The sequence below is a fragment of the Arachis ipaensis genome, chromosome B6 (genome assembly GCF_059453495.1).
Source record: "Arachis ipaensis isolate K30076 ecotype BB chromosome B6, ASM5945349v1, whole genome shotgun sequence".
In the NCBI taxonomy this organism is placed as follows: Eukaryota; Viridiplantae; Streptophyta; class Magnoliopsida; order Fabales; family Fabaceae; genus Arachis; species Arachis ipaensis.
In genome coordinates, this window is record NC_142441.1 from 24,332,204 (window position 1) to 24,352,913 (window position 20,710).

The following is a 20,710-nucleotide window of genomic DNA, read 5'->3' on the forward strand; positions in this document are numbered from 1 at the left end:
TTGGTATAATTATATAGTATCATAATGATGCAAAGGTGAGCCAATCCATTGAATTTAGTCGAATCTATTCCCCTCTAAATCAAAATATAATAACACACTGTTATTATTATATTTTTACAATCTTAGCTAAGAAGGACACGCGGCTTTGAGTGTTTGAAATAGCTAGAATTCTGACTACTTTTGGTGACGAATCTTTATTTTTTTAAAGTATATTTTCAAGCAAAAAATTTGCCGCTTGATCCGTAATTATATGTTGTACGCAAATTTAAACAATGAAATTAAGGGGCTGATGTGTTCATATATATAGCTTAAACAGGTTTTACTTTTTTTTTTTTTAAGAAAGAACAAACTCAACACAGAAAATGGAGCATATAATTGTCAAAACAAAATATAAATCGAAGTAACTCCTATATCATTTTCAACATAAGTCAACTATCACACTACTTTCTAGAATAATAAAATAATTTAACAACATAATCTACCACATCTGTTGTCTTTGTTATCTTTTATTATTATCATTATTCTAGTGAGGCTGAGAAAAAAGGGTCGTTATTTCAGTCGCGTCATGTGTGATTAGAGGAATATTCGTCTTGTGTGCTTTAATTTGTTAAATATTCTGTTAATTACAAAAGGATGAAAATTTGAGGTCCAAAATACATGAGCACTTAATTATCTTGGGTTTTTTCTTTTGCTACTTTAATTTCAACCGTGACAATGAAATTTATGATTTAATTTTGGTAATGAAATGAATGGATTCCAACTGGCCATGTCATCGATCAGCGGTGCAGGGCATATCCGACGGTAAGGGAATGAATGTAGTGAACGATATGAAAGTGCAATGACCCTTAAATGCCCATTAACATTTTGAATAAAAACAATATGAAATAATGAAAGTGTAGGAATAACAAGGAATTAAATAATAGAAATGGTGGAATTCGTTAATGTGCCATGCTACTGCCTATTGGCTCTGAAACAATAATTAATATCATTTTTCAAAAAGAAAATTTATAGAAAACAACATGAAGTGTAGTTGTTAGTAAACTTGTTGTATATTCATTATATGATAAACCTTTAATAGTCAATAGTCTTATGACTAATAATCGCCAAATTAAATACTTTAACTAACCGTCGAGTGTTTGTCCGTTAGGGTTTAGGGTTGGGGATATAGGGTTTAGGGATTAGGGTTGGTGGTTTAGGGTTTGGAATTTGTAGTTTAGAGTTTGGAGTTGGGGATTTAGGGTTTAGGATTTGGGGGTTGGGGGTTGAATTTGTGATTTAGAATTTGGGATTTAGGGCTTATGGTTTGGGGTTTAAGGTTGGGAGTTTAGGGTTTGGAATTTAGGGTTTAGGATTTAAGGTTGGGGGTTTAGGGTTTATGGTTAAGGTTTAGGGTTTGGGGTTTAGGATTTAGGATTTAGGGTTTGTAGTTTAGGGTTTAGGGTTTGGGGGTTGGACTTGTGGTTTAGAGTTTAGGATTTAATGTTTGGAGTTTAGGATTTGGGATTTGGAGTTTAGGGTTTAGAGTTTATGGTTTATGGTTTGGGGTTTAGGATTTCGATTTGGAGGTTGGGGGTTTAGGGCTTATAGTTTGGGATTTAGGATTTAGGGTTGGGGGTTTAGGATTTGGTGTTTCGGATTTGGGGTTTATGAATTTGGGGGGTTAGGGTTGAGAGTTGAGGGTTGGGGTTTAGGGTTAGAGTTTGGGGTTTAGGATTTGAGTTTGGGGTTTAGAAATTGTAGAAAAATAACATAACGATTATTTAGCTACTTAGTGTGAAGCTTCACCTCTACTGATACAAATATTGAAAAATGAATACAAACAATAGGGAATCAAGAAATATCTTAATACTACATGTATTGGCTCCCTGCCAGTACTTTCAATTATTTCCAAGTATAAAGTGCTTTCTAGTTTCTATTGCTGTTATCAAGGCAACAATTTTTTCAGAACTTGAAGAGCGCTTCCTTGCCCCTTTGAAATCGAAGGATGACGAGAAGGTCCGGATCGATCAGATCCCTGGCTAACTGAATTGGAAGTTAATACATAACTGAATGTCATTGAACAACTTGTACAAGTCAGCAACAAAAGCTAGAGATCATGTTTTTGTAACAAGGAAGATTTACATGTATAATTTGTAAGGTTTGTTTACAAGAGGATACATATAATCCATGTTTATTCTCTTTACAAGAAATTGAAAATATATAAATTAGCAACATTCTTTAAGAGTCCATTCAAAACCTTTTGGATGGTAGAAGAAGTTGGTAACAAAGAATCAGCCCCTCACAGCACCACCATGCCTTGGATCTCTAAAATGATTCAGAAGAGACAGGGCCTAAACAGAACCAAATCTCAGTCACCACATTTTGTAACAAAACAAAGAAGATAAAGAGAAAACTTCTCTTTAGCCCTTGCGGTGCCTGATGGTGATAAAGCTACTAATGGTGGAACAGCTCCTTCTTGGAGTACCATGTTTAAATGTAGAAGAGCTGCTGCTGCATTCTCCTTTCCTCTAGTAGAACCCAACTCAACAACCTCAACCAGAAGAGGAATGCCACCTTGCTGCCCAATCGCAGTTCTTCCACCAGTATTGTGGCCAGATTTGCTAGAACAGCCACAGCCTTATCGACCATTCCAGCTGCAGGGTCCATCAATTCGATCCTTGTTTTCGTGAAATAAAGCAGTGGAAGCATCTTTCTTACCCCTTGGAGTTCCATTACTTAATAACTCAACCAGAGGTTTAATAGCCCCAGCCCTCCCTATCCTGATCTGGTTATCCTCAACCACCTGTCTCTGTTGTTGTCATTGATTGATAAGTTAAGAAGTGCTGTAACAGAGTTTTCTTGGATTGTTGCAATCACCCTGTATGCCTTGATGAAAATTTTCACTAGAGTGTTCACTGGAATCAGAATCAGTTCTTACATGGTTTTGAGATTGAAGCTTCCCTTCTAGATGGTGAAGTTGATGATTGGGAAACTAAATCCACACTTTCTTCGTCTGAGCTAGCAGATGATATTCTTACAGGATCCACATGCTGTGCATTATCCACGCCACGCCACTAAAGGAATCTTCTGGAGTTGAAATAGGATGCAATGGTGATGTTTCCACTTGGTGGTTTGCACTGAAAGAAGTTCTAACAGTTGATTCCTCGATTGAACCAGACTCAATAGATCCATGAAGGAGAGATAGTTGATTTATGTTTGTGGACTTTACTGGATCAACTAGTGTCACATTGTTTGTTTCGCACCAATTAACAATTAATGCTTTTACAGTGTAGTTAGGTATTAGATTGGAATGAACCAGAGTCTGACTGAGTCTTTGGACAAACCATGAGCCCAAGATCAATCCAGTCCTTGATGAAAGCTCGCTGCCTCGCTCATAGGTTTGCCAGGATGACACAATGACTGGATCTGTCATCAATTCCAAAGAGAGAGGACAGCAAAAATCAGCAGGTACCGAATCCGGGATAGAGCTCTGAGCTTGCTTGAGAATGATGATTCGCTCATGCATTCGATCAATATACTCGGCTTCTGCAATGTTTTCAGTTTGTTCAGCATTCTCCTTCAACCTTTCAAGGGCCACAGCTTCAATCAAAACATCTTGATTAGACCTTAAGTCGAGGATCTCGGCAATATTTGCTAGAATCTCAGAACTTGGTCCTTCGCCTTCCAGTTGTTCATTTATAGCTTCCTTAATGATTGATGTCATATCATACCCCAAATCATCAGGTAGACATTGCTGTGAAGCCTTCAGCTTCTGCAAAATATTGAACCCTATAGACTGAACTCTAGCTATCAACGGTTCAGCTTGCATCACCGAGTAATCAAGAAAGAGGAAATAATGATAATCAACACATACTTAACAGGAAAACTATACAAGAAAGCAGTTAGTACTCATCAATCACTGCAAATATAAGCTCAGCTTATTTTATGAGTTCTAAAATTTAATTTTGGAAGGATAGGAAAGTCTTAGAGAGTAAAATAGATTACTTCAAGCCCTTGCTTTTTCCTCCATTACCTTCCAAAATCAAAACCGAAGATCACACCTTAAAATAAATATCTCTTCTCTATCTGTGAATTAAGGGATTTAATGAGGACTTACAAAGTAAAATTTACTGGATAGTGGATGCCAATTCTCGAAAAGCTCCCTCAACTCATCAACAGACTGACCCAAGTTCCTCAAATAACTTTCTAATCTCTTCATCAGCAGATATATCAGAATGAACACTTGTGTCGATAATTGGCTTCAACAACTTAAGTGTCTGCTCTGCATTTTGGCAATACATTGATACAGGTTTTGAGTTCATATTTCCAGAAAATGATGGATGCAAAAATGAGGATATGCCATTGGAGAGCACATTTAACAAAGATATGTCCATAATACCTGTATTAAGAAACAAAAAATAAAACACTTGCATCAGTTTTGAAATATGTGTAACAAAAAATTAACATTTTCTGGAGGGAAATTTATCATTTGTTTCTACTCCAAGAAAATACATAAAACCATCTGAACAACATATTTTTCTTCAACATGTGCTATTGCTACTTTCTCTCTGATAACTTATCCTCCTCCAATCTCATCTAAAATCTTCCTTGATTATCCAGACTTGAAACCAGCTACGTAATCATTGGCAACCAAGAATAACATAATTAAGCTGAACTCAACTCAACACAACTCAACAAAGAGTAAAAACAGATTCAACTATGTTTATCATATCAAACTAGAACTTAACAGCTAATTGAGAAAGGAAAATTGTCAAGCTTTCATTTTTCATTGAGAATCAAGAAACAGAAAACACTACAATACACCAAGCAAGATCATCAAAGGGACACACAACCAATCAAACAACACCAATACATACAACTGAATAAAGTAGCAAAATTAGAACTTTCAAATGATTTAAACAACATTGGGAAGTATAACAGAAATAACATGCGGATTACCGGAGATATTGGATGAAGCAAAGAAAGAAGCGTTGAAAAGAAAGAAGCCATGATTATCTAGTGCATAGGAATATCCATTAGACTGCATAAAGCAATTTGGGAATTTTCTTATGTTGAATGATTTTTCATTTTCTGAATTTTGAAAACAAAATTATGAAGTTACAATCTACTATACATATCAAACAAAGTATAAAACTATGCAAATTTCATGAGTAAGACATTGTTTTCCAATTTGGGTAAGAGATTATCGAGTACAAAGAAAAGCAAAATAAAGAATATGAGATTGAAAATTTTAAATTTTTCTAACACAACACATGATATAAGGGACCTTTCGAAGCACTAGCTAAATTCTGCTTTGGCTTCGAGTCAAGTACCTGTTTCAATTTGTAACCAAATCAAACAGATAACGTACTCAACAAAACAAATTATTTATTTTTTTAATAGCAAAATAAAATTAAAATAGAACATATATAGGTCTTTAGTGATACTTCTTTTTGTTCATCATAGACAAACAAGTAAACTTAGATACTTCTATTCAATTCAAACAAATAATAAAATACAGAATTCATCCAATTTCAGTACATAAAAAAGAAGTTAGTAATTTTAGCAAAAATTGCATGGTGAATGACAAAAGTGAATTTATGGAGAACTTAAAGACGGAGAGGAACTCATTGGAAGAGCTCCAATAATGACAAAAGCATCTGTGCACAAGAACATGAAATAGATAGAAACAAAAAAGATTTACTGAAAAAAATTAGCTCCACGATTAGGAATTATTCAGTAAAGTTCCGAAATATACACTACATTTTCCAGCCACTACTGCTGAACCTGCCTAATGGGACAAGGCTTTGTTGTTGTTTGTTTATAATTTATAATCCTTGATCTTAGTTATTTTCAAGGTCAAATTCCAAAACAGAATAAGATATTTTATTAAGCACTAAAAATATTTCAGGGCCAAATGCCATGTTGAGTGGAATGAAAGTAGATAAAGAAATATTTTACTAAGCACCAATAATATTTCAGAGCCAAATGCCTGTTGAGTGGAAAGAAAGTAGATAAAGATTGCATGAATTCCGTGTGTAAAAGCTGTATCAACAGAGACTAGTTTATATTGATAGGATGAAATTAATATACACATACAGGAAATAAATACAAATGAAAACATAGTTTTATTGCATTCAAACATTGGCAATCAAGACTTACAAAGGAGATAACGATGTCCAACTTCACAACCAACTTCCTAATCAATGTCCATTTCAGCATAGCTTATGCTTCAGTCTCAACTACTTTTCACTTTTTTCCCCCTCCAAGAGGCAGGCATTCAACATAAATGTTCATATTAGCAACAGTAATTTGCAAATGCCCTTTTTTGTTTTTCTTATCAAAAATTGATGCAAAAATACGAAACAAGAAAATCAAATCTTTAGTATTTTGGTCATTCCAAATCAATTCATGTACTATTCATTAAATGTAATTATAATAAAAGAAGTACTAAAATAGGATTGATATGGTCTGCTAGTGACAACATTGCTAAAAAATCTGTTTCCTTATTGGACCAGGCACCAAAACCAGTATGTGCTTTGTGAATTTCTGATGAGAAAAATTAGCGTGAACAGGGAATTCACCTAGAGAGTGATCAGGAGTCCAGGACTATCCTTATCAAAATAATAATTTTTCTTCTCACTAGACTCCAAATAGAGAAAATCATGAAAAGCACATGTAAAATTATTGAACAAGGTACAAAACTAAAGGAAGGGATTTGCTACTAAAATATTAGCATACAAAGTATCCTGGCAAAAGTTTCTGGTTCATACCTTGCTCACTTTTAAGAATTACTCCTCAACACCATTTCCTAAGTGCAGATCGAAATGGAAAATAAGCTCTATATTTCAGAATGCATATGTTTAATGGTTATTCCTAGATTCAATTGGATGAATGTAATTAATGGACAACAAAGAAAAGGTAAAGGGGATACCCTAGAAAGTGGCCACTCTGATATGATACTAGGGATTTTTTATTTTTTTTATTTTTATCTTAAAGTGAGTTCTTATACTCAACAACAACAACAACAAAGCCTTATCCCACTTGGTGGGGTCAGCTAAGTTCTTATACTCAATGGGGAAAAATCAGAGACATCTAAACCAATGAAAGCAAAGCATTTTTGTTGAGTTTTCCTTTTCAAGATTCAATGAAAATTGTTACTAGCAGAAGTCAGAAATACCTAGTTGTATGCCCTTAGAACAAATGACAAACCAACCATTCAACATGAGGATGGATGATACTAATAGAACTAGTAATGCTATTCAAGGATAGGTAAAGAAAGCATACCTTAACAGAGACAATACCATTAGAGTATCCTCGTCCGGTTTTTTCTTCAATGACGTCTCAGATCCCCAAACAAACCACAACAGGTTCTATATTGGTAACAAGCCTAGAAACCAGAAGTTGTTGGTTTTAGGCAGGGCTATGTGAGAACATTTTCTTTTTCTCTCTCTAAAAGGATCAGTCATCAGTATAATGATTCTCCATAGGCATATAAATTCACATCAATAGGTCGAGCAAATGGAAGGCGAACAAAACCCCAATTTGTTCAACCACTATTTAACTACGATAAACACTGCCAGTTATGTGGCAAGACTTGAAATATGCCAGCAGAGGAGTAACGTTCAAAACTGCAAATATCTTCTGAGTTGATTAACTTATGCTGAATACTATAGGAAAATACTAAAAAATAACTACTCAATGTATTTACTTCAATATTCTCTAGCCAAGAAAAGGCTGAAATGCTTAACCGCGGCAGCTGTTGTTGTATTCTAAGATCAAGAGGCACTATACTCAAAAGTTTACAATTGCAATGTTAGATACTCAAAAAATGAATGCACATCTGCATTGCTTTTACATTTTACCACTAATAGAAAAAAAAAATTAAAACAGCATGCTAGAAAACCATATTAGAACATCCATCACATGCCAAAACCGATAAAGATACTTATTCTTTAGCAGCAAAAATCAAAGGTATCATAAGAAGACAACAAAACTGCAATTATAAATAGTCATCAAAGAATATTCAGCTATCAAAGAATTCCCTTTCATGCTATTCTGACGAGCACCTTATTCTTTTTGCCAGCAGATAAAAGGAGAACTTTCCCATCCACTATATCTGCTTCCTCGATCCTCTTATTTTCACTATCCACTCTGTTATTGTTCAAGTAAAGACCCCCTTGCTTCAACAAGCGGCGCGCGGCAGATTTGCTCTCAAACAAACCAGAAGAGACCGAAAGATCTACCAATGACAAGTTCAAAACACTGTCATAAGCCAAAGAACAAGATGGTACACCCTCAGCTATTCCCTCGATAGTTTTCCAGTCCAACTTTGTCTCAGATCCAGGCCGCAATGCTTCTGTAGCCTTAAGTGCCTCAGTCAAACCCTCATCTCCGTGAACAAACCTTGTAACTTCCTCAGCAAGTCTGCGCTGAGCAGTATTAGGTACATAACCCGGTTTCTTCATCTCCCCTTCCAATGCAGCTATCTCCTCAATATCCAAAAACGTGAGAATCTTCAAAAACCTAATAACATCTGCATCTGGAACCGTGAAAAAATACTGATAAAATTTGTAAGGTGACAACATCGCAGGTGAAAGCCAAATCGCGCCATCCTCCGATTTTCCAAACTTAGTACCATCACTCTTCAACAAAAGAGGGAATGTAAGTCCATAAGCGCCCTCGACCTGCAAGATCTTCCGAATCAACTCAGTCCCAGCAGTTATATTCCCCCACTGATCACTCCCCCCAATCTGAACATTCACACCCTCATTCTGAAACAAGTACAAGAAATCATATCCCTGCAACAACTGGTAGGTGAGTTCAGTATAACTCATTCCTTGTTCAGATTCCAATCTCTTCCTAACACTCTCCTTAGCTATCATAGACCCAACCCTAGCATACTTACCAACATTTTTCAAAAATTCTAACAAACTAATCTCTTTCCACCAGTCATAGTTATTCAAAATCACAACCTTAGAACCTTCCAAGTTCGAATTCAGAGAGCGACCTAGAATTTGTTTGATAGTTTGGGATATACCTGCCGTGTTCCTCTCTAGTGTGGCAACGTCGAGCTCCGGCCGCTCCAGTGACTTGCCGGAGGGGTCGCCGACGCGGGCGGTGGCGCCGCCGATGAGGGCAACGGGTTGGTGGCCGCAGCGGCGGAACCAGGAGAGGACGATGATTCCGAGGAGGTTGCCGAGGTGGAGGCTCTCTGCAGTGGGGTCGAAGCCGCAGTAGACCTTCAAAGGCGGGGAATTAGCGGCGCCGGAGGAGGATGACGGCGATGGTGCTGCGGAGGATCTCAGGGCGGAGTCGTTGGTGGTGGAGTCGAGGAGGCTGCGCTCTTCGAGGACTTCGATGACATTGCGGCGAAGCAGAGTTTGAGGTTGGTGTTGGAGAGTGCATTTGGTTCTGGTGAAATGGAGAGTGAGGGAAGGGTAAGAAGAAGAAGAAGAGAAAGAGGGTTTGAAAGGGAAAAAGGAGAGTTTGGTGGTTGAGCGAGATAAGAAGAGGATGGTTCTTGTCGAAGCAGACATGTAAGACATTGCTGCTTCTCTCTGCCTTTCCTTGCTTCCCCTATCTCTATCTTCCCTCCATTTGGGATCTTTTTGTAAACAATATTAATGGGATAATTCACATAAGAGAATTGCGCTTTCCACCTCTAAATTGCATATTATATGTAAATGAATCCCTTTTACAGTTTTACTACATAAAATTATATATATTATTTGGTCCTTAAAACTTTAGATATGACATATGAGTCAATTTGTTGATTGGTTCCGTAAAATTGATAATAAATTAATGAAAAAAAAGGTGTCTGCTACTGTGTGTAAAAGATATTGCTAATTATAAAAATAGGTTAAATAATTAATTTTAAATTTAAAAATATAAAAATTAAAAAATTTTAAAAATTTTAAAGTTATTATAAAAAGTAATTTAGACAAAAATTAGACACCAAATAAAAGACACTATAGAATTGGCTAAAAAAAATTAGTGTCAAAGATTATAAAAGACTAATTATATCAAAATTAGTAAGAAGGATTATATTAAAAAATATTAACAAATAAGATTTAAAATGATAAAATTATCATATTATTCTTTTCTTTTTGTCTTTTTTTTTTTACATGATATTTTCTCTTCTTTCATCATTTCCATTACAATTGTGCTTTTTCTTTCTTTTTTTTTTTTCAGTAAATCTTTTTTGTTTCTATCTATTTCATGTTCTTGTGCCCAGATGCTTTTGTCATTATTGGAGCTCTTTCAATGAGTTCCTCTCCGTCTTTAAGTTCTCCATAAATTCACTTTTGTCATTCACCATGCAATTTTTGCTAAAATTACTAACTTCTTTTTTATGTACTGAAATTAGATAAATTCTGTATTTTATTATTTGTTTGAATTGAATAGAAGTATCTAAATTTACTTGTTTGTCTATGATGAACAAAAAGAAGTATCACTAAAGACCTATATATGTTCTATTTTAATTTTATTTTGCTATTATAAAAAATAAATAATTTATTTTGTTGAGTACATTATATTACAAATTGGAACAGGTACTTGACTCAAAGCCAAAGCAGAATTTAGCTAGTGTTTCGAAAGGTCACTTATATCATGTGTTGTGTTAGAAAAATTTAAAATTTTCAATCTCATATTTTTTTATTTTGCTTTTCTTTGTATCGATAATCTCTTACCCAAATTGAAAAATAATGTCTTACTCATTAAAATTGCATAGTTTTATACTTTGTTTGATATGTATAGTAGATTGTAACTTCAAAATGTTGTTTTCAAAATTCAGAAAATGAAAAATCATTCAACATAAGAAAATTCCCAAATTGCTTTATGCAGTCTAATGGATATTCCCATGCACTAGAGAATCATGGCTTCTTTCTTTTCAACGCTTCTTTCTTTGTTTCATCCAATATCTCCGGTAATCCGCATGTTATTTCTGTTATACTTCCCAATGTTGTTTAAATCATTTGAAAGTTCTAATTTTGCTACTTTATTCAGTTGTATGTATTGGTGTTGTTTGATTGGTTGTGTGTCCCTTTGATGATCTTGCTTGGTGTATTGTAGTGTTTTCTGTTTCTTGATTCTCAATGAAAAATGAAAGCTTGACAATTTTCCTTTCTCAATTAGCTGTTAAGTTCTAGTTTGATATGATAAACATAGTTGAATCTGTTTTTACTCTTTGCTGAGTTGTGTTGAGTTGAGTTCAGCTTAATTATGTTATTCTTGGTTGCCAATGATTACGTAGCTGGTTTCAAGTCTGGATAATCAAGGAGGATTTTAGATGAGATTGGAGGAGGATAAGTTATCAGAGAGAAAGTAGCAATAGCACATGTTGAAGAAAAATATGTTGTTCAGATGGTTTTATGTATTTTCTTGGAGTAGAAACAAAATGATAAATTTCCCTCCAGAAAATGTTAATTTTTTGTTACACATATTTCAAAACTGATGCAAGTGTTTTATTTTTTGTTTCTTAATACAGGTATTATGGACATATCTTTGTTAAATGTGCTCTCCAATGGCATATCCTCATTTTTGCATCCATCATTTTCTGAAAATATGAACTCAAAACCTGTATCAATGTATTGCCAAAGTGCATAGCAGACACTTAAGTTGTTGAAGCCAATTATCGACACCAGTGTTCATTCTGATATATCTGCTGATGAAGAGCTTAGAAAGTTATTTGAGGAACTTGGTCAGTCTGTTGATGAGTTGAGGGAGCTTTCCGAGAATTGGCATCCACTATCCAGTAAATTTTACTTTGTAAGTCCTCATTAAATCCCTTAATTCACAGATAGAGAAGAGATATTTATTTTAAGGTGTGATCTTGGGTTTTGATTTTGAAAGGTAATGGAGGAAAAAGCAAGGGCTTGAAGTAATCTATTTTACTCTCTAAGCCTTTCCTATCCCTCCAAAATTAAATTTTAGAACTCATAAAATAAGCTGAGCTTATATTTGCAGTGATTGATGAGTACCAACTGCTTTCTTGTATAGTTTTCCTGTTAAGTATGTGTTGATTATCATTATTTCCTCTTTCTTGATTACTAGGTGATGCAAGCTGAACCGTTGATAGCTAGAGTTCAGTCTATAGGGTTCAATATTTTGCAGAAGCTGAGGGCTTCACAGCAATGTCTACCTGATGATTTGGGGTATGACATGACATCAATCATTAAGGAAGCTATAAATGAACAACTGGAAGACGAAGGACCAAGTTCTGAGATTCTAGCAAATATTGCCGAGATCCTCGACTTAAGGTCTAATCAAGATGTTTTGATTGAAGCTGTGGCCCTTGAAAGGTTGAAGGAGAATGCTGAACAAACTGAAAACATTGCAGAAGCCGAGTATATTGATCGAATGCATGAGCGAATCATCATTCTCAAGCAAGCTCAGAGCTCTATCCCGGATTCGGTACCTGCTGATTTTTGCTGTCCTCTCTCTTTGGAATTGATGACAGATCCAGTCATTGTGTCATCCTGGCAAACCTATGAGCGAGGCAGCGAGCTTTCATCAAGGACTGGATTGATCTTGGGCTCATGGTTTGTCCAAAGACTCAGTCAGACTCTGGTTCATTCCAATCTAATACCTAACTACACTGTAAAAGCATTAATTGTTAATTGGTGCGAAACAAACAATGTGACACTAGTTGATCCAGTAAAGTCCACAAACATAAATCAACTATCTCTCCTTCATGGATCTATTGAGTCTGGTTCAATCGAGGAATCAACTGTTAGAACTTCTTTCAGTGCAAACCACCAAGTGGAAACATCACCATTGCATCCTATTTCAACTCCAGAAGATTCCTTTAGTGGCGTGGCGTGGATAATGCACAGCATGTGGATCCTGTAAGAATATCATCTGCTAGCTCAGACGAAGAAAGTGTGGATTTAGTTTCCCAATCATCAACTTCACCATCTAGAAGGGAAGCTTCAATCTCAAAACCATGTAAGAACTGATTCTGATTCCAGTGAACACTCTAGTGAAAATTTTCATCAAGGCATACAGGGTGATTGCAACAATCCAAGAAAACTCTGTTACAGCACTTCTTAACTTATCAATCAATGACAACAACAGAGACAGGTGGTTGAGGATAACCAGATCAGGATAGGGAGGGCTGGGGCTATTAAACCTCTGGTTGAGTTATTAAGTAATGGAACTCCAAGGGGTAAGAAAGATGCTTCCACTGCTTTATTTCACGAAAACAAGGATCGAATTGATGGACCCTGCAGCTGGAATGGTCGATAAGGCTGTGGCTGTTCTAGCAAATCTGGCCACAATACTGGTGGAAGAACTGCGATTGGGCAGCAAGGTGGCATTCCTCTTCTGGTTGAGGTTGTTGAGTTGGGTTCTACTAGAGGAAAGGAGAATGCAGCAGCAGCTCTTCTACATTTAAACATGGTACTCCAAGAAGGAGCTGTTCCACCATTAGTAGCTTTATCACCATCAGGCACCGCAAGGGCTAAAGAGAAGTTTTCTCTTTATCTTCTTTGTTTTGTTACAAAATGTGGTGACTGAGATTTGGTTCTGTTTAGGCCCTGTCTCTTCTGAATCATTTTAGAGATCCAAGGCATGGTGGTGCTGTGAGGGGCTGATTCTTTGTTACCAACTTCTTCTACCATCCAAAAGGTTTTGAATGGACTCTTAAAGAATGTTGCTAATTTATATATTTTCAATTTCTTGTAAAGAGAATAAACATGGATTATATGTATCCTCTTGTAAACAAACCTTACAAATTATACATGTAAATCTTCCTTGTTACAAAAACATGATCTCTAGCTTTTGTTGCTGACTTGTACAAGTTGTTCAATGACATTCAGTTATGTATTAACTTCCAATTCAGTTAGATAGGGCGGACCTTCTCGTCATCCTTCGATTTCAAAGGGGCAAGGAAGCGATCTTCAACTTCTGAAAAAATTGTTGCCTTGATATCAGCAATAGAAACTAGAAAGCACTTTATACTTAGAAATAATTGAAAGTACTGGCAGGGAGCCAATACATGTTGTATTAGATATTTCTTGATTCCCTATTGTTTGTATTCATTTTTCAATATTTGTATCAGTATAGGTGAAGCTTCACACTAAGTAGCTAAATAATCGTTATGTTATTTTGAAATATGGATAGCTGTGGCAATGAAGAGAAAAAATGCAAGAAGTGGTTGGGGTTTGTTTTCTGTTCATTTGCAGTATTTGGTTAGAAGGGAATGAATGAATTTTTCATAACAAGACATCAAACGTTGCGAAGATCGTTGTTGTATCAATAAAAAACTTCAAGGAATGAAGTAGTAATGATTCTTATATGCAAAAAAATGACTAAACAATTGAAATTCTTTTTCTCCCTTTATATGAGTTGCTTTTGTATTTCATTTTTTTTTTTTATGTTTCATCTTGTTGTATTGAGCCCTTTTATGTTTTTTTAAAAGAAAGAGGAAAAAAAGTCTTTTTAAGTGCTTAGACAGTCTTCTCTCTATAAGTTAGTTATTAGGATAAAGTTAGGTTCAAGTTAGGCTCACTGAATAACGATAAAAAAAAATCGTGTTTCTCACGTAGCTGGATGTTGTCGATTGGTTAGTGTGATTATTGTTGGATACACAAAAACAAGTGTAATTTTGATCACTAAGCAGTGAGGTTAGTAATAATTCTGGCAATGAATTTTATGATTAAATTATTCTAAGACTCCCGATTGATGGTTTACTGATCTTAAAAATATAAACTAATATGCATCATTATTACTGTAAATAAACATAGTATAAATTAACTACATTCCATAATAAAAAAGTGCCCATTTAAGAAATTTTCAAAATTGTCTAGCCCTGACTTCGAAGTTGGAAAGCATTTTGAATTATTAATCACCTTAAACATACTAGACTACTGTCAAAGTGTCAATATACCATTAATTGGAAAGCAACAAGTTTCAATATACAATTAAGAAAAATGAAGCGTGTAGAATTAGTACGGGTGTGAAGAAAAAAATAGCAGTAAAAACAATAAAATCATGTTTTTATTTCACCCATTTCTTATTTTTTATTTTTGCAAAATATTAAAAACAAAAAATAGTGAAAATAAAAATAAAAAATAAAAACACTAAACAAACGTAACCGAAAATTTTCGAGGCAACTCCAGAAATAGATTTAACATCACAAGCATTGCGTTAAATTCTAGACCACATGTATAAAGTAGAAAATCTAAAAGGTTATAAATACACTAATTTCTCAGATAGGATCAGCTTTACTAACTTGGTTTAGTGCAGAAAAATGTCCTATTGATCATCAAGTGTTGCTAGGGACTCGTTAAGTAATCTTCGTGCCTCTTCTCTTCTCCTGAAAAGAAACATATGGTTAGAAAGAAAATAATACCAACGACAAACATTTACAGCAAGCAGAGGCATGTGTTAGCAATTATACTACATAATCCATCTTAAAAAAACATTTTTAAGAAAAGGGTATTACATTATAGAACCTAAATGTTACACTAAAGTACCAAGGACTACTTTAGAATTCAGACAATAAACATTAGGTGAATTGGTGAATTGTGTTTCCCCAATCAATTTAATGCAACTAGCTTAGAATATTCACAGTTAAACTTTAGATCAAGTTTCAAAGGCACTGCAATTTCATTTTTTTAACGCAAGGTTACGTCTAGAATTGTCTTCTACAATTTAATAGTAGCAGTCTCATACGATAGGAAACCGTGTCAAGAATTCTGAATGTGAAAACAATAAAGGGGGCCTTAGCAGAAATCATCACAGCAATGACAGTTAATATCTCTCATTGTTTCTATTAGCTAAATTATTATCCATGCAGCAGTAACTGATCACAAACTGTAGAGGGATCTATCACAAATTATGGGCTATTAGCAAGGTGGCTACTTATGTCATCAAAGGAATCCAAAAATACTTTAATAAAAAGCTGCTTTCCATGAATGAAATATGAAGCAGGTAATTAGACTTTATTGAGAAATATTATTCGATTCCAGAAATTTCTAGGAGCAATGATACTTGACCCTATTTTTTGGTGTCAAAGTTTAGACAACATCTCAACCATCAATCTTGTATGGAGATTAAATTTATGGCCCCACAATATATGATTAATGGCTGGGATGATGGTGTCTAAATTTTGACACAAAAAAGGGGGGGTTTTAAGTATCATTATTGAATTTATAGTTTACAAAGATATTCTAAAGGAGAGGTAAAAGAGGATGTGATTGTCGACCAATGGATACCAACTAGAAGGAAGCATCTAATGCAAGGATTAAGTACAAGCAATGAATGAACTAACTTGGGTAAACTGGTCAAAATTATTGAGAACACGATAGCTCACACGAGGTAAAATCAACTAAATTGTTAAAAGCCTAAATGCAAGGGCATGTGATGTTGCATAAGAACGAGAGCTCACATGAAAGAAGAATGTCATTTCAACATGGTGAACAAAGGAATATGTTCCAGGGTTTCAATTCGATTTAAAAAGACTATCAAGAAAATGTAATACATACTTCTTTATGTCCTCCACTGCTTCTTTACGACGCTCAATCTGAAGTTCCAAAATATGAATTAATGTTGCTCTTGCCTACAGAGTAAACAAACATAATTAATGACAAAGAAAAGGAACAGCAGCATGACAGTTACACGCATATATTTATACTTAGAAGATTATATACCTGATGAGGTCGCAAGGAATTTAAAAGGTGATGTAAGTTTTTGAATACAGTTGAAATCTCTTCAACTCTCCTTGCATACTGCGATGGTCTCTCAATAAGAATATCTGCAAGCTCCAAAATGTGTAGCTGCAATTCTCCATTCAGTGATCTCAGCTCCTTCTTGAAATCTATACAAGATCATAATCTTTTAATATGATATGGAATACAAGATGATTTAGAGAATCTTATCATCGATTATGCTGGGGCAACTTATAATGGAAGAGAAAATGCAGCATGAACCGTTTCTCGTCTTAAAATTACTCACTGTACAATGTGGATGCATGTAGTAGCTTTAAAATTTTGCATGATGATTATGTTATGTATGATGAAAATTCAATCAACTTAATAAATAAGATCAAAGCAGTAGACCTGGTCACATGCATACCGCTAACTAGAGGACTCATTACCCTTGTTTAACCAGGTGCATGTATAAACTGCAAAATTGTAATTGATCTTGTCTCTAATGTTAGTGGCTCAGTGATTAATTACTCTTTCTTACAGTAAATTTCCATGCAATTGATGTAAATCTGATTTCTATTTAGTAAGAGAACAACAATCATATATCCAACATCGGGCTCCCAAAGAAATTGATCAACAAGCTTAACATCTAAATTACTAAGCATGAATCAGCAAAAGCAATAATGCACAAGTCCAAAACAATACAAGCCTTCATGATTCATGAAGCAATCACAAAATTACATCATTGTTGAAGTTTCACTCTCACATTGGTCTGTAGATCGCCTTAACAAGTGTTTTGGAAACTCTCCTCCAATGAGCTAAATTTTGCAGTGGAGTTGGGCCTGCTTAATTATTGGGTTGTCTGCAGATGACTAGTTAAAAACTTTAACAAACGTCTAGTCTTGATTGAGGGGAGTATGTTATAGTTTCCCAGTGCCTAAATAGTATTTTGCATTGCCCTACTACCCCTATAAGTTGGCTTCTTAGTAAAGTTAACCAACATTGTCTGGTTCAATAAAAAATTTATTATCATTTCTGGTATGTGCCACGTAGTTCCTTTTGTGACCAATCAAGTACTTTCCCATGCAACACAGTCAATGTAATCAGCCTAATAACAGTCGAAAGATCAGCCCCTAAGCTAAAACAGAGCAAAATGAACATAGCAGAGTAAAAAGTAGCCTACCAACATTAGCCCCCTTTGGATAGAGTTGGCGCACCCCTTGTTCTTCCAAGCTTGGCAAAACATCACTAGTCTTCGAGGGGAGAAAAAAAAAAGTATAAGGTTAATAAATGTAGGATAAGTTGTTCATATGCCAAGGAGATCAAAGCATAAAAATTTTGTGCACCAAACTCCTCCCAACCCTCATTATATATATTATAAATAGTATATAGCATATATATGTATATATAATAATGTTGATTTCTATTTATATTTATTATCTATAAAACATAATATTATATTATTTGTTAGTTTACTTTATGTATAGATTATGGTATTAAAATTTATTTATTTAAATTTCAAAGATATTTTTATAGATACCTGACTAACGGTGGATATTTGTGGATACCCAGTTACCTACGGGTCACTACCTCCCCCCCACACACAACACATTGACATTACCCTAAGAAAATATTTCAAAAATAAAATAAAATGAAATTCAGTATACCCATGTAATAAGAAAAGACTGCCAAACAGAAAAACAAAAATTCAGTAACAAAGTGGCTAGATATATAATATATCTCTAACTCAGACCCGATAAGGTCACTGTAACAGCTTTCAAAGCCTACAAAAGCTCTTTGGGACTTCTTTTCATAAACAAAACAAGAAGAAATATAACGCGCCTTCACAAAAGATGAAACCTAGCAACTTATTTGAGGGTTCTTCTCATAAAGCATTTTACAGATAGAATAACTTAACCTTAACGGATAGTTAAAATTTAAATATTCTAGTATAATCACCTCCCTATTAAGTACCTAGTCAAAGCCACTTATGCCTATTTTACGCTCCAATCATTACATAGCTTATTCCAACAAGGCCATATTAAGCTATCAAATCACAGGGAAAAGTGGCCAAAAGCACTTACAGTGTAGGTGCCCCCAAAACAAATGTAGGTCCCTTCTATGGGAGGAGGAGGCTCTGGAGCAGACTTAGGGTCCTCCAAGTAATCTTTGTAGAGCCTATAATATGGTGGGGGCGGCGGGTATGTTGCAGTTGCCATAACTAAAATAAAATCAATCCTAAAATATCAAACTTGCATGTCATCTTCAAATTTACATCACATAATTCACAGAAATAAATAAACGAATGACAATTTAAAATTTATTTGAAATTGATTAATAGAAACTGGAACTGTGCAGTAATGAAACAATTGAAAGTTGGAAACCTAGTTTGGTGTTCAGGGTGGCATTGAGGAAGACATGTAGACAATTTTCAACCCAACAATCATGAAATAAAGAGAAAAGTTAAACACCATTTTCCTGACATGTGCAGTGTGCACTTGCTTCATCAAGAGAGAGAAAATGTCACTGCTTCAAAGCAAAGCATGCAGAAAATGATTCTCAACTCTGTTAATTAACCTCCCATTATTTTCTTGCACATCTTCGGTTCACTTGGTTTTGCATTGAACCATTGTTTGTCCAGAATTATTGTATATGTCACTGATATGTAATGCTTGGTACAGAAACAATTTGGAATTTCTCAGACTCGGATAAACTGCTTATGGATTTAGTTAGCGTATCCCATCATAAAAAGTGGTTAAATGTTTTACCTCCTCATAGCTATACTTCTATGATTCCAATTAAGTGGAAACTCAAGTGCTGTCAACTTCACATGAAGTTGATAAATGAGAGCCGTTAAATGAAAATTTAGTCAAATCAGTCAAATCTTTTAACGGCTCTCAACTATTAACTTCACGTGAAGTTAACGAGTTTTCAGCTTCTAATTATTCCATGAATTTAGTTTACACTAGTGTCTCAATAGCATGCTACACTTAAAACTCATAAAAACATGAATATCATCCAAACATAAATTAAAATAAAACAAGTCACACAAAAATAATCTGAATCTCATTCTCATTTATCATTATGGGCAACGCTATTCGTTTGTGTCTCTTCACTTGACCTATTTGCCATTTGAAATCATCTTAAAGCATCTAAAGTGTCACCAAAAAAAAATGTTATAGAAGATGTTAAAAAAATCAACTCCAAACAACAATTAATCTATCAAAAAATCTAAAGTCTAAAGTTTCCAAAACACACATATTTTAGCCGCAAGGTATATGCAACAATAAATGTTCAAAAATTTCCAAACACACTCCAGAGTTCATACATATTTCATATAAATGAATATATACATATACATATCATCAGATTTACAGATTTATATTTTTGAATTTTATCCAACAATAAATATTTAAAATAACAGAAGCTCACCGAGACAGAGGAGACGGCGGAGACTGGCAGATGCGACTTCGACGGAGACGGCACCGATGGAGGCTGGGGATCTGGAGTCTGAACGACGTCGTGGAGGCGTGGAGCCGACGAAGAGGAGGCTAAAGTTCTGGCCACGAAGGAGGCGAGGCTGAATGAGGAGTCGCAGATGGAGGAGGTGGTGAAGCCAGCGAAGCCCCCGGAGGTAGTGAGGAGACGGCAAAGGGGATGAGAGGCAGTCTGGCAGGCAGTGGACAAGACTGAAAGCGTAAGGCAGCCTAGAGGTTGGAGGACTAAGGACTTGTTTGGGTGAGCGTAGGGGTGCACAGACCCGGCCCGACCCGAAGGCCCGGCCCGGTCCCGAACACTTTTGGGGCTAATTTGGTGTGATTTCATCGGGTTTAGGGCCGGGTAAGGGTCTCAAAAATAGACCCGGTCATTATTTCGGGTCGGGTCCGGGCCATAGCTCGGGTCACCCGAAGTCGGCCCGGTGACCCGGTTACCATACACAATTAATATTTTGTGTTATTAGTGATGGATCATGACTATTCTTATGTGAAATTTAAGTATTGTAAATCTTAATATTTTGTGTTATTAGTCATTATAAAACTATAAGTTAATGTTTTATGTTTAGAATGCATAAGACTTTA

At 35.2% G+C, this 20,710-nt stretch overlaps 3 protein-coding genes and 1 pseudogene across 6 annotated transcripts; 1 reads left to right on the forward strand and 3 right to left on the reverse strand.

The window, feature by feature from the left end:
• Positions 1–2,027: 2,027 nt before the first annotated feature.
• Positions 2,028–7,571, reverse strand: LOC107646190 (U-box domain-containing protein 4). Its single transcript, XM_088491572.1, is given in 6 exon segments — positions 2,028–3,044; positions 3,047–3,304; positions 3,306–3,362; positions 3,365–3,751; positions 4,097–4,261; positions 7,267–7,571. Coding segments are annotated over 5 exon segments (942 nt in total). The 5' UTR covers positions 4,199–4,261; positions 7,267–7,571; the 3' UTR covers positions 2,028–2,906.
• A 334-nt stretch (positions 7,572–7,905) lies between these two features.
• LOC148554904 (tyrosine--tRNA ligase, chloroplastic/mitochondrial-like) lies at positions 7,906–9,625 on the reverse strand. The gene has a single exon (XM_016350394.3). The coding sequence runs from the start codon at positions 9,525–9,527 to the stop codon at positions 8,028–8,030; it is 1,500 nt and encodes a 499-aa protein (XP_016205880.1). The 5' UTR covers positions 9,528–9,625; the 3' UTR covers positions 7,906–8,027.
• Positions 9,626–11,311: 1,686 nt separating this feature from the next.
• On the forward strand, positions 11,312–13,173 carry LOC107646677 (U-box domain-containing protein 4-like; annotated as a pseudogene). The gene is made up of 2 exons (XR_015886152.1): positions 11,312–11,748; positions 12,034–13,173. The product of XR_015886152.1 is annotated as a U-box domain-containing protein 4-like (transcript).
• Positions 13,174–13,621: 448 nt separating this feature from the next.
• On the reverse strand, positions 13,622–20,355 carry LOC107646193 (mediator of RNA polymerase II transcription subunit 7a-like). 3 transcript variants are annotated; one of them, XM_016350396.3, is made up of 7 exons: positions 20,064–20,355; positions 18,716–18,869; positions 17,815–17,884; positions 16,635–16,801; positions 16,470–16,543; positions 15,215–15,298; positions 13,622–13,887 (listed from the first exon to the last, which is right to left on the reverse strand). In XM_016350396.3, the coding sequence occupies exons 2-6, from the start codon at positions 18,848–18,850 to the stop codon at positions 15,238–15,240; spliced, it is 507 nt and encodes a 168-aa protein (XP_016205882.1). In that variant the 5' UTR covers positions 18,851–18,869; positions 20,064–20,355; the 3' UTR covers positions 13,622–13,887; positions 15,215–15,237. The 3 variants fall into 3 exon arrangements, 2 of the variants coding, with proteins under 2 accessions (XP_016205882.1, XP_088348035.1); XM_088491909.1 differs by having other exon boundaries at positions 18,716–18,852; positions 20,064–20,353; XR_015886153.1 differs by lacking the exon at positions 13,622–13,887 and adding an exon at positions 14,843–14,994 and having other exon boundaries at positions 15,120–15,298; positions 18,716–18,852; positions 20,064–20,353.
• Between the last annotated feature and the right edge of the window lie 355 nt (positions 20,356–20,710).

What these genes read in the sequence shown, in the direction of transcription:
- LOC148554904 (XM_016350394.3), bottom strand. Translation starts at nt 9,527, where the DNA reads ATGTCTTACATGTCTGCTTCGACAAGAACCATCCTCTTCTTATCTCGC.
- LOC107646193 (XM_016350396.3), bottom strand. Translation starts at nt 18,850, where the DNA reads ATGGCAACTGCAACATACCCGCCGCCCCCACCATATTATAGGCTCTAC. An exon ending in GTTTTGGGGGCACCTACACT is followed by an intron (nt 17,885 to 18,715) that starts GTAAGTGCTTTT and finishes CTCCCCTCGAAG; the next exon opens with ACTAGTGATGTTTTGCCAAG. An exon ending in TCCAAAGGGGGCTAATGTTG is followed by an intron (nt 16,802 to 17,814) that starts GTAGGCTACTTT and finishes GATCTTGTATAG; the next exon opens with ATTTCAAGAAGGAGCTGAGA.